The sequence below is a fragment of the Adiantum capillus-veneris genome, chromosome 13 (assembly GCF_014529385.1).
Source record: "Adiantum capillus-veneris isolate H3 chromosome 13, ASM1452938v2, whole genome shotgun sequence".
Lineage (NCBI taxonomy): Eukaryota > Viridiplantae > Streptophyta > Polypodiopsida > Polypodiales > Pteridaceae > Adiantum > Adiantum capillus-veneris.
In genome coordinates this window covers 116,639,710-116,652,504 of record NC_140943.1, presented here as the reverse complement: position 1 = coordinate 116,652,504, position 12,795 = coordinate 116,639,710, and the positions used below count along the sequence as shown (strand labels likewise).

General features: G+C 42.4%; 1 protein-coding gene across 3 annotated transcripts in view; it reads left to right on the top strand.

Annotated features, from left to right (window-relative positions):
* TPR10 (ankyrin repeat family protein) overlaps positions 1–11,535 on the top strand; it is a 155,493-nt gene extending 143,958 nt beyond the window's left edge. The window contains exons 11-14 of one of the 3 annotated variants that reach the window (XR_015190061.1): positions 9,287–9,457; positions 9,531–9,610; positions 9,718–9,951; positions 11,064–11,535. Coding sequence is in view for 1 of the 3 variants with exons in the window: in XM_086527259.1 (XP_086383385.1) it covers positions 9,287–9,457; positions 9,531–9,610; positions 9,718–9,772 (306 nt within the window). In the remaining 2 variants the exon portion in view is untranslated. Of the gene's footprint in view, positions 1–9,286; positions 9,458–9,530; positions 9,611–9,717; positions 10,034–11,063 lie in introns of those variants that run through there. The other 2 variants (XM_086527259.1, XR_015190062.1) reach the window with 2 other exon arrangements.
* Positions 11,536–12,795: the final 1,260 nt, after the last annotated feature.

Below are 12,795 nucleotides of genomic sequence, written 5' to 3'. Positions count from 1 at the left end.
GAGAGTTGGGTGAGAGGAAACTCATTGATTGGGCCATCTGGGACTATGGACCAGTACACACTATGTTGAGGCCAGGCCCTTACCAACACGTCAGATGGCAGAGCAATATGATATTGGCAAAGGAGTGAGTGAGAGGATAGTTGAGATTGAGGCAACTATACATGTGCAGTGGGTTCAGGTGCTTCGAGGTGCTCCTAGTATGCAAGAGCATGTGGGTTTACTTTTATGAGGAGGGGACTCCCATCCTAGTAAAGCACTTCCAATTACTTTTTAGTGTGGTTCCGTAGCAGGACAGATCTGGCCATATCCTTAGATTATTTAGTGAGGATATTCAAGATCCCATCTTAGCAGATTCTACCTGGGAGCTAGTCAGAGTAGTCAGTGCAAGGGGAAGAGATGCAGTGTAGACCTCTATTTACGTGCAGTGGAGGCTTCATCCTTGCGGCTATGGATATGGAAAGGGAGACTGATCTCTCATCTTTACTAGGATCCAGGGGCATGGCATTGGCCTTCTGTGGAGCATGATCCGGCTTCAATGTCATTCTTTGAATATACTGGATGCATAGCCCTAGTTCATAGTAGAGAGAGCAGGACTAGTCAACACTTTGGGATGTTGTATAGCTGGATGGATCACATATTTTCTATGGCTGCTTGTTCATCGCAGATTACCAGTAGGGACTTGGGTTGCTTCCATGGAACATGATCCCACATGCCTTTGATGTATACTTCAGATGTCGAGTCTCCCAATCACTTCTTATGGATATGCCCGGCCTCACATGTCATTTGGAGAACGACTACTCTTCTTTTGAATAGAGAAGGTGTATATTTTGGCTTTGTCACTTAGCGCACAATATCTTGACTCTAGCATCTTCTAGGAGCACATCTATTTTACGAGGGTTCCGACTCTAATCCGGTGTTCATGCTCAGATATTACAAAGGTACTTTGAGTATAATCTTGGAGATAGCTAGATAGGGCGATCTACAGTCCAGAGGTGATATATTTTCCATGATAGCCAACATCACATTGTGAAAACGTTGGGAAGGCTTGATGTTTGCACGTTCTCAATGCAGCATTGTCAGCTTTGCAAGAGGTTCTCACCTGCAAGTGGCTTGATATTATCCACCCTTTGTTGAGTCTGTGGTGTAAGTGGATTGGCCCCTCTAGGGTAGCAGGGGAGTGACACGCACATACACAGCACACATTAAGACTTACTTTTTCTCTTTGTCAACACACACATCCTCACACACTTGTAAGGGAGGAGTGAGAGTGGGTTTGGGTTTGGATGAGTGACCTTGGTTTTTGGGGTCTCTACTCTCGAGTATTATGGTACCTTCGATCGTGGAAATTGAGCACAAGATAGATGACTGTATTGATGTTCTCTCTCCTAGCGGCGCTATCGGTAGTCTGGTTGGATGCACTCTCGCTCGCGTCAATCTGGGAGTGGTTGAAGTGTAGCCTAGCTGCCCTAGATAATGTCACAGTGGAGGATATCATCCTTTTGGGCAGAGATACTTTCATTGTCATTTTCTCATCACAGAGCTTATCTCTAGCGTCGTCAGTCACACTTCTCTCACTCTTGGGGACAGATTGATTTTTTTGCATCCATGGAATGAAGATTTTACATCAGCTGCTTTCGAAGATAGATGTTAGGTCCCGAAATATCGTATAAAATTACTTTTCCTGAGCTATCTGCACGGTTTTAGTTACTAGAGATGTTGAGACAAATGGGCTCTACTTTTGGCCTATCATTTATACGCTCAGTACATACCTAGACATCTATGCCATCTATTAAGGTGGCTATGGAAAGAGGTGCTACACTCGCAGAGGATCCTAATTACGAGCAGACTGAACCAGTGCCTTAGATGTCATGAGATAGGGCATTTGTTGAGGGATTGTCCTAGAGGGAGATTACAGGGACAAACTGGTTGTAGGATGACCACAACCATCCATCAGACTTTTGCACAGTAGCAAGACCTTGCGCGACAACATGACAGAGATTAGAGGTGTGAGTCAATAACACCACAGTGCTGAGGAGCAACACAGTGTTGATCAGACACATAGACAAAGACAAAGACAGGCGGATAGACAAGGGCAAGCATAGCCTATCCTTATTTACAGATGGGTAATGAGACAGAAGTTGGATGAGGCAGAGCACCCCCTAGATAGGTTTGCTGAGGAGAGGTATAAGGATGGAGAGAATGTTCTTGACTAGCTGGACAAACAAACAAAGCATGAGGACCAGCAGTTGGAGGCAGCTCAAGATCAGCGTCACGTGCTGCAAGAGAGGCCAGTTTAGCAAGTTTTGCCGAAGGTGCCTCTTATAGTAGGCACTGTTGGGGGTGAGTGGGAGAGTGAGTTTCCTCCCTTTGATGAGAAGTTCAACTATTCGTCAAGTTTTGCATCACCAACAAATGTTTCGATATCCAAGATCTTGTTTGCCCATTTCTTTTCATGTGGTCCATGGAAATTTCTAGATGTTTCTCACATGCAAGGTCAATACACAAGGTCCGATGGTCTGATCCTGGGGTTCATTGGCCAAGCGTAAAACTCTTAATGTGATACATGATGGCTTCGGAGAGTAGCATATAGTCAATCACACTATCCCCATTGTGTTTTCTACATGTAAATCCTTTGGTTCCACTCCACAAAGATACACCATTGGCAATAAGCATACTCGTGCTATTGCATACATGTGAAAGTAACTTTCCACAGTGATCCATCCATTGAAATACAATCATACAAGTGAACTTCCTCCAACTCCCTTGAAACCATACATTATCAAATTGTTGAGTACCATGTTGCAATGCTTTTGTGCGAGCATTATCCCCAAAGACAATTACATCACCTTTGCCTTTAAAATAAGCAATGTCCTTCTTTAAATCAAAAAATGGCTGATCTCTATCCATGCAAGCATAAAAGGGGGGATCATGATTAAGAATGTAACAACCGGCTACAAAAATGGGTACTCTTTTAGGTGTCATAATTTTCAGCCTTACATAACGTTTGTGCTCGTCATCTTTCACAATTGATACAAAATCTTCCAATCCTTTCTTAACCATACACGCTACCCCTCCTCGCCCTCTTCGTTGCTTGAGATTCTTTGACCGCATCAATGAATGTACATTGTAATCCTCCAACCCATTAATCCTTTGTGTATCATGCTCCCAAGTTTCAACAAGTACAACATCGGCTTTGCTTGCTAGTTCATCTATGCCAAACCCCTCATTCCATGGATATCCATTGCAATTCCACAAGCATACTTTCCGCTGTAACTCGGCCTTGTAGGTCGCACATTCATATTTGCTCGAGAGACTTGCCTCCTCTTTACATTTTCTTCATGAGAAATCTCCTTGTTTTTCTTATCCCTCTTCTCATATGCCTTGCGACACATATTTTGTCGCTTACTAGTGAGATCTTCACATACAAAACATTTTGTATCTGTAAAATAAATCCAACTATTATCAAGGATAATCTTTCGTTTGGTCTCATCTGGCATGGTGCATACGATTGGCCATTCTCCCGAGCGAGGAGCTCCTTGCTTACCCACTGTATGTGCTTCATAAACCATAACTTCTGGCTCGCCAAAGTGGGCTTTGAAGAAATCTTGGATAACAATGCCAAGAGAGGAGGTGTCATAACTTCTCTTTGGAAATTCCACGAATAACAATGTTCTTGGAGCGTTGCTTCCGTTCCTTCAACTCCTCGACATCCACATTCTCAACATTCTTTGTTTGAGCCATAGCTTGCATGAAGAAGGAATTAGGAACCACATTGTTACCACATACATCAGGCTAAGACTTGTTTGTGCATACATTTTTCATGTCGCATACATCCCGGCTCATGGTGTCAAATTTCTCCTCTTTCAATACATGGTCATGCTCTACTTTGCTCATGCGCTCCTTCAAAGCATTCAAGTCCACAAGAGAGCGTTTACATTTCTTGACTTCCTCTTCAAGTTACATCAAACGTGATCTCAAGTGTCCTCTTGAGATTCTCATTCTCAACCACAAGAATTCTTAGCATGGCATTCTTCTTGCAAGTGCCCGTAAGTCTTCACCTTGCTTGTTTATGGTTTTTTGCAACAATACCAAGTATGCCATGATCATGGTTTCTGATGTTGTTGGTCGAGTGGTTGTGTTGCTATCTCCACGCTCGTGAGATTTTGGATCATTTTCTACAATGGTTGTGAATCTTGTTGAAGAAAGAACCTTTGCAAATGCCGGAAGACGTTGTATGTAAAATAAGAGATGAGAGTCAACTTCCCCGAACCTGTTCACTTCAGAAATGCTGCTGCAAAAAAGCCTTTCATAACTTTGAAATTTTCTATTTTTATATCTACGTGAAGAGGACGTTGTGCTCTTCGATTGAGGCTATAGATCACCCAAATTGGAGTTCGGATAAAGAAGTTATGATCAAAAGACTGAATTGCTATCTACTAGGTCAAAAAGGGTTGCACTAGAGAGAGAAGACAAAGGGGGGTTGAGGAGGGAGGGAGGGAGAGAGGAGATGAGAGAGAATGGAGAGAGGGAGTGAGATAAAAATGAGAGTGAGGGCGACAGAAAAATGGGGGTGAGAGAGAGGTAAGGTTGGATAGATATGTGGATGTCTAGAGAGAGAGAGAGAGAGAGAGAGAGAGAGAGAGAGAGAGAGAGAGAGAGAGATGATATATTAACGTCTTCAATAGGCCAAAATGACCTATGAGACCAATTTGTTACAAATTAGTGAATCTGATACCATGTCTGGGTACAAAAAAAGAGATACGAAAATGAATCTAGAAGTGCTACTAGCTGGAACTGTGTGGGGTATGTGTGACCACCGATACAATGGGTGCTCGATGTAAGAGGATGATATAATGGGTGATGAGTCTGTGTGGGGTATGTGTGACCACTGATACAATGGGTGTTCTTCTTTTGTGTCTGGTTCTAGTTTGGGTTTTGTGTGTGGGTTTTCGTATGTGATTGTCTGACTGTGGGTCGGTGTGTGTGTGTGTTTGCTTGTTGTGTCTCTGTGTCGTGCGTGCATGTATGGCTTCGCGGTCTGCTTTTGCTGCTGACTTACGTTGAAGCCCCAAGCTGTTCGCATGGAGTTTATTGATCCCTCGGCTCTCTTTCTTCACTAGTATGAGTCATCTGGTAGAGTGCTTATCGGATTTGGCCTCCCTGACATTGTCACCTATTCCTCCGACTTTTACTAATTGTTTGATAGTAGGCCTTGACAAGCAATTGTTGTCTTCTTCGTACCTTGGCTTGCCTCGGGCTTTGGATATTGTAGCAACACTCTTAGGTGTCTACTTGTGCTTCTTCTCGCCCATCCTCCTGCCTGCCGGTTCAATTTCTTCCTGGTTGCTTGGTGGTCTTGGGTAGCATAGCTGCCCCTCAACACACACTTGGAAGGACTCTCCGCTCGATAGCTACGAGGGTGCCTATCATCGAGAGGCATCTGTGGATGCCTTCTCCTCTCGGCTCTCCACCTTGTTCCTAGGGCACTTTTACCCTCATTAGGTGGGTTTTTTCCCTTGTTTTTTTCAGGTATATAGTTGTTCCAGCCTGCGGGCGTTATATTAAGGTTTTTCAATTCCTGATGGATTTACAGGTTCTATGCCTTTAGGCAGCCTTGTTCTTTGCCTTTTAGGCTGTTGTATCAGATTTACTTCCCTATAGATAAGGACCTTTTGGGCACCTACAGGGGGTCGACGACGTTATATTAATGATAGATATAGAGAGAGAGAGAGAGAGAGAGAGAGAGAGAGAGAGAGAGAGAAATGAAATAAAATGATATGTTATATTAAAGTCTTCAAAAAGGCCCAAATGACCTATGAGACCAAAAAGTTGCAATTGGTGAATCTGATACCATGTCCAAGTACGGAAATTACAAAGTTACAAAGAACTAACACTAAAACACTAAGGGGAAAGGAAATGGGGGGGGGGGGGGGGGGGGGGGGGGGGGTTGTGGGTTCAGATGAAATCTCTCATCGATCGCTGTCGGATCTCATCGACCTCCTCCATGGTCAGTACTCTGGTTGCACGTCTTGCATGTCGAGCTAGAGTGATTTGTATCTTCTGTTGTAGCCTTCGTCGGTAGTGGGAGATGCACACAGAGAGAGAGAGAGAGAGAGAGAGAGAGAGAGAGAGAGAGAGAGAGAGAGAGAGAGAGAGAGAGAGAAAGAAAGAAAGATTTTTAACGTCTATGTCAGGCCGAAATCGGCCTATGAGACAAATCAAATGTACATGGTGTGTATGTCATCCGTCTATCGGAAAGACAAATGAAACAAAACTGAACTGAATGTAGGTAGTGGAGTATCTGAGGAGGGATGGAGAGAGAGAGAGAGAGAGAGATGAAATGTTATATTAATGAAATGTTATATTAACGTCTTCAAAAGGCCAGAGTGACCTATGAGACCAAACTGATACAAAAGTGGTGAATCTGGTACAATGTCTGAAAAGTGTGAAAGTGTGAAAATAAATGCGAAAAACTAAATACAAAGTATTAGATAAACTTCTTAGGAGCATTCTGGGTGTCTGGCTAGAATGCTTCTAATCCTTTGTTGCAGTCTCCTCCGGTGAAGTGTGCTTCTGCATCTCGGTTGTGGTCGTCTCAATTTCCTAAGCTCAATCGCCCTGTCAATGAGGGTGCCTTTGGTATGAATGTGGGTACTCCTTTGTGCTCGCTGCTGGCCTCTTGCTTCTCCTTCCATTCCTGCTTCTCTCGATCCGAAGAAATCTGTGATCTGCCTCTGAGGCTGTAGTGCTCTTTGTCTTCTCATTAGATTATCCCTGTGCCGATGTAGTTCTAGTAGGTACAGGCCTAAGCACCTTTGATCTTGGTATTGCATGACTATCTAGAGGTCCAAAGCCTTCTTTAAATAGGCAATGGAAACGCCCACGTATCTCATAGTATACGGTGCAATGGCATATGTAGTGTAATTCTGTCTCCGGCTCCATTCCGCATAACTTGCAAATTCTGCTCTCAAGTGGGATTCCCCTAAATCTGCCAAATTCAATTTCCAGCTGGTGTGAGGATGTACGAATCTGACCAATAGCACATCTCAAACCATGAGACAGGTGGGTATCCATGTAGTTCGGGCGAATCACAAAACCATCTTCAGATAGCTGTAGGAAGTTTTCTTTGTAGTCGGCCATCTTTGTGCCCAATTCTTGTGTAGGGTCTACCCATGTCCTCTTAGTGTCCAACTGTATAAGATCCTGGCGGATGATTTTATTAATCTCCACTCGTGTGATTGCCAGTGATGGAGCCTCAAGAGAGTATTGGAAGGGGGGTAATCTTTCCATACTGAACCCGTGTCTCTAAAACCACGAGGACAGTTGTGCATACCAGCATGATGTATCTCCTTTCATTGCTAACTGTCGAGAGGATTCGAGGGCCAATCTAGTATATCGGCAATTATTTGTATCCCACAAACCATGTATAAAGGACACTGATCTGGTAAGAGCTTCAATTTCTATCGGAGGGGCAGCTAGTTCCGCTCGGGTAATCGCGTGTGGTACGGAGGCCTTGGCTCTAATCATTCGGGAAATCATAGATACCAACGGTCTCTCCATTGACTTCCAATTATCCTGATCCACAGATGGTCCCCAAATCTGGACCCCATAAAGCATAGCCAAAGCCACCACAGTATCAAAGAGCCAAAGTTTTGTTCGTGGTTCCTGAAACTGCACTTGTGAACACATCCTCTCCAACCCTCCCAAGGCCGCAGAGGCTCTGGACAATCTAGTGATCCGCTGCTTTCTTAAGAGTAAACTTCGGTCCTGTAAATACCACACCAAAATATGTGTATGCATCTGTGTACTCTACTGTATCCTGGCCATATGCAAAAATGGAATGATATATTAACGTCTTCAAAAGGCCAAAGTGACCTATGAGACGAAAGAGTTTACAAATGGTGAATCTGATACAATGTTTGTGTAAAAGACTGAAAACTGAAAAGGGAAACACCGAAACTGAACTAAGCTAAAGTGAAATGGAGCGAAATGAAATTGGATGTAATGAAATGAAATGAAAGGCTGAGATGCTGGAATCAAGATCCTATCCTATGCTATCTAGCTTTGCTCTTTGGCGAAGCTCATCGATGTCCTCCTCAGTGAGTACTCTGGTTGGGCGTCTCCCATGTCGTGCCAGAATAGTCCGAACCCTCTGATGTAGCTTCCACCGATGTCTCGATGACCCTCGCAATCGTGGGTGTCTGGATCTCCCAAGCTCAGTGGCCCTGTCAGTTAGTGTACCTTTGGTACAGGTGGACTTTGAAGTGTGCTGTGATGCTTGCTCATCTGAATGTCGCGTATGTAGTTTGAAGAAATGAGTGATCTCCCTCTCTAGTCTCCTCAAGAGGCTCTCCCTATGTGTGTGCAGCTGCAATAAAAAGAGCCCAACGCATCTCTGATCCTGATATCTCATAACTTTGGCCAATGCTCCAAAACCCTCTCTGAATAGGCAATGGAAACGGCCTCGTATCTCATAGTACACTGGGCAGTGACATATGTGATGTAACGCTGTCTTTGGCTCTATATGGCGTAACTGACAAAAGCTGGCCTCTGCTAGTACTCTAAATCTACCAGCCTCAGTCTCTAATTGATGTGATGATGTGCGCATCTGTCCAATAGCACATCGTAATCCATGGGATAGATGAGTGTCCATGTAGGCGGGTCTGGTCACAAAACCATCCTCTGTAAGCTCAAGGAGATGCTCTCTGTAGAAAGCCATCTTCGTGCCAAGCACACGCATAGGCGTCTAACTGAATCAAGTCGTGTCTGATGAGCTGAGTGACCTCAGTCCATGTGCGAATACTGGAAAGGGGTTAATCTATCCATGTCAAAACCATGCAGCTTGAACCAAGCTATCATTTGTGCATACCAACAAGAGGTGTCTCCCTGTGTTCATACCAACAAGAAGTGTCTTCTGTGAGGAGAGAGAGAGAGAGAGAGAGAGAGAGAGAGAGAGAGAGAGAGAGAGAGAGAGACACTAGTTAGTCTAGAGAGTCATCAACGGATGTCGTCTTGGCAGAGTTTTACGTCTTGGGGCTGTAGTATGTCTTGGGCAGATTGTGCAGCACTGTACTAGAGTCATCCACCTCATCAACTTCCTACTCTTCCTATCTGCACTTATATTAGAGACCTGTACCGATCCATAGACTTTTCACCTCAGCTTTGTGTTCCCTAGAGATCTTGAGGGGTTTTTCCCAATTATAATTGCAACTTGTTATGTGGCTTTTAGCTGTATATTGAGAGAGAGAGAGAGAGAGAGAGAGAGAGAGAGTTTTTTAAACTCCAGGCGCTAGAGTTTGATCCTTACAATGCCACTGTCCTGTCCAACCGTAGCCTTTGCTGGATGCGAGTTGGTCAACCAGAACAAGCTTTGACAGATGCTAAGCTTGTGAGGCAGCTTTTCCCAGATTGGGTGAAAGGATGCTATAGAGAGGGATCAGCACTTCGTCTTTTGCAGGTCCGAATTATATCCTTTTGGCAGAGTAATACTCTATAATAGTCTAGTCCTGATGAAATCGTCTGGGGTGCAGAGATACGAGGAAGCTGCAAATGCTTTTTATGAAGGTGTAAAGCTTGATCCGAATAATAAGGAACTAGTGAATGCATTCAGGTCTCTCTCTCTCTCTCTCTCTCTCTCTCACACACACACACACACACATTCATTCATGCTTGTTTTTCTGATGGAAACAGCAAAGTTGACTGTTTTTTATGTTGCAGAGAAGCTGTGGAGGCAGGCAAGCGCTTCTATGGTAACAAATCCGAGAATTCCTGACGTGGGAATGACAATTTTGTGTTTCGTTGTTTTGGGACAGCTAGGCAGCTGAGTTTACATTTGTCTGCCTACCACAAAAGAAGCCTTGGATAGGGAGCTAAAGCCAGTGTCCAGCTATTTGGTAACTTTGGATTCTCAGCATTGTAGTACTCTGGCAAAAATCATAGTAGGACACAAGAGTAAGTATGAACAATAAGGATTGTTGATGAAGTGCAAATCATGGTTTCATGTGTGTAGTATACATGTGTGTGTGTGTGTGTGTGCGCTCTCTCTCTCTCTCTCTCTCTCTCTCTCTCTCTCTCTCTCTCTCAAGTGTGGTAGATTGGTTATGCCATTTCCCTCTTGAATAATAGGTCTTGAGTTTAACTCTCCTTGTTGGATAGATCTTTAAGGTCTCTTGGGATAGTTTCCTACGACGTTAAAATACTCCTCTCTCTCTCTCTCTCTCTCTCTCTCTCTCTCTCTCTCTCTCTCTTAGTTTAAATTTTAGACTAGGGTTGATTAATCCACATCTTTAACTCCATAGCTTAAAAATTATAGGGAGAGAGTTGCACACTCAGTACTTAGTCTCTATTGCCTATATAGTGTTACAAGGGATAGGCTTCAAATACAGACAGCCTCTCATTCACTTTGTATGAGATATACCCACGTGGCCAAGCCCATGTGCATGAGTGGCCCTAAATCACAAGAAGAAAAATGCTGGACTCCACAGAATCCTTCAAAAAGTCCTAGGTGGCATGCATAGAGTACTTACACAAGGTGAAGTCAAATCACTAGGAAAAGCCCTTCATCACCCACTTAATAGAGAGAGTGCATATGCTAGAGGTGCTCAAAAGGGATTGTGACCATATTACCCCCGGTGCCATTAATCCTAGGGTCCCCCTTCACACCAACACTCGCCTCGATTTATAGGAAGAATGTTTGTTACGGATTAGCTAGAGGACTTGGATCCTACCTTGTGGGTCCTCCCAGATCATACTCGTAGGATGGCCCATGCTCCTTTAAATCAACTCAAATCCAATGGTTTAATTAGGATTTTTATCAAACTACTGTAGCCCTAAATGATTGCAATTTTACAATGCAGTTTAAGATGATGGTGATGAGTGATGATGCAACACCAGCTAAGGCATGCATTACAAAGAGAGGGAAGGAGATTGTCATTGTTAGGTTGAGATTGTTCTGGGTCTTTTTCTTCATGCTAATCTCCTTGTTTTAGTTGGCCATGTTGATCTCCTTGCATTTCATGTCGTCAACATCTTTGCCAATCTTCATGGTTACGGTTTGATTGCAGGCTTTGTACCATGATTAAGAGGCAAAAGGGAAAACTTTTTTTTCACCAATGTGTGGATTCACACTTGAAGGCATGATTTTTCTTGTTTGATTGCTATCAATCATGAGTCCCCCCTTGAACTCAACTTCGTAAATTGCAATCAAGGGGAAAGAATCTCAGTAGGGATGAGATCGTTGTTAAGGTTGACATTCTTTTGGGTCTTTTTCTTCATGATAATCTCCATGTTTTTGGTGGCCAGGTTGATCTCCTTGAACTTCATGTCTTTTATCATCTTTGCTAGTCTTCATGGTCACTATTGATTTGGGGTTTTCATCCCATGACAAAGACAGGTTTCATGTACAAAGATATATTTCTCTCCAGAGGCTTTAAAATGTGAATTTCACTCAAGAGCTTTTAATCATTGTTACCACCAACAGTGTTCCCCGAAAGTTTCATAATATAATCTAAGAGAACTTATCAATGGAGGCATCCCAACTTGGCATCCTAACATGCTTGCTAATCAATAAAATTGGGTATTTGTATTATCCTCAATGCTTGATGGCTCTTGTCATGAATGCTTTCCCCTGAAATCCTTTACTAGGTCCTTATAATTTAATGTTCATTGTCACATGCTTTTTTTTAACCTTGGTAGTATCTTTAATATGTTAGTTTATGATAGTATCTTTAACACTAGGTTGATAATGGGACACTTTTATGTCCTGTTAAGTGACCATTTTCCTTGAATTATGTCAAGAGTTTCAAAATGGATTTTCAGGTGCTATATGTCTAGAAAGTTGTCTCATGAGCTGAAAAAAACTCGAAATTTTTTTGGAATATCAACTCTATCTTTAACCTTGTCCTTGCACAACATTTCACAACCTAAACTGTGTGAAAAAACGGGTCCTGTTTTTGGCTTTTTTCAACTTTTTGCAACTGTACCACTCTAGAATTCATGTTTGTGAGGTCTATAATGCTAGAGAACTATCTTTAGTAGTCCTCAACATGTCCTGATGCTTCTAGGGAGAAATAAATGTGAAAGTTGTATGTTATGATCAAATTACAAAAATTGTCAAATCCTGTTTTTTAGCCAATTTTAGCTCTTTTATGATTTTTTTGGTGGCTTTCATGATATCCAAATACAGTTTTGATTTTCTATGTTGCATATTGTAACATACAGCTAATATTCCTTGAGTTTTGGGGCACCTAATACCCTATTTTGCATAGTAGACAATGATGATTCATTTTTTCAATTATAAAAGAAAACGAAACATTCTAGTATATCAAGTATAGATTTTTCAATATTGTTAGTTTCTTGTGACAACTACATGCATTTTGTAGGTAGTAACCATATCTAGTCATAAGGATCAAATTTGGCTAGATATTGAATAGTTTCTATGGGATTCTATAACTCATAATGTTGAACCAAGTTTTTTCATGTTTGCTGTATTTAGCACTTCATCTTTATCCCCAAGATTCCCCTTAGTAAGAGATGTATTATTCTTTTGACATGCTCAATGGCTCCTTATAAACCTAAAGGACAATAGGGAACTAAGAAAACATGCATATATTATTTGTATTGAGCGTGGCTATAGAAACTTTGATGATAGGTTTGCAGAATGGTAAAAAACCAACTTTTTTGTACCTATTTCTTTTGGCAAAACAAAAAATAGTGAGTGAGAAGCAATCATATGTTCTGATCACCAACCCATTGAAGTTAACTAGGGAATTTATCTCAAGTCCTACAAAAATCCCT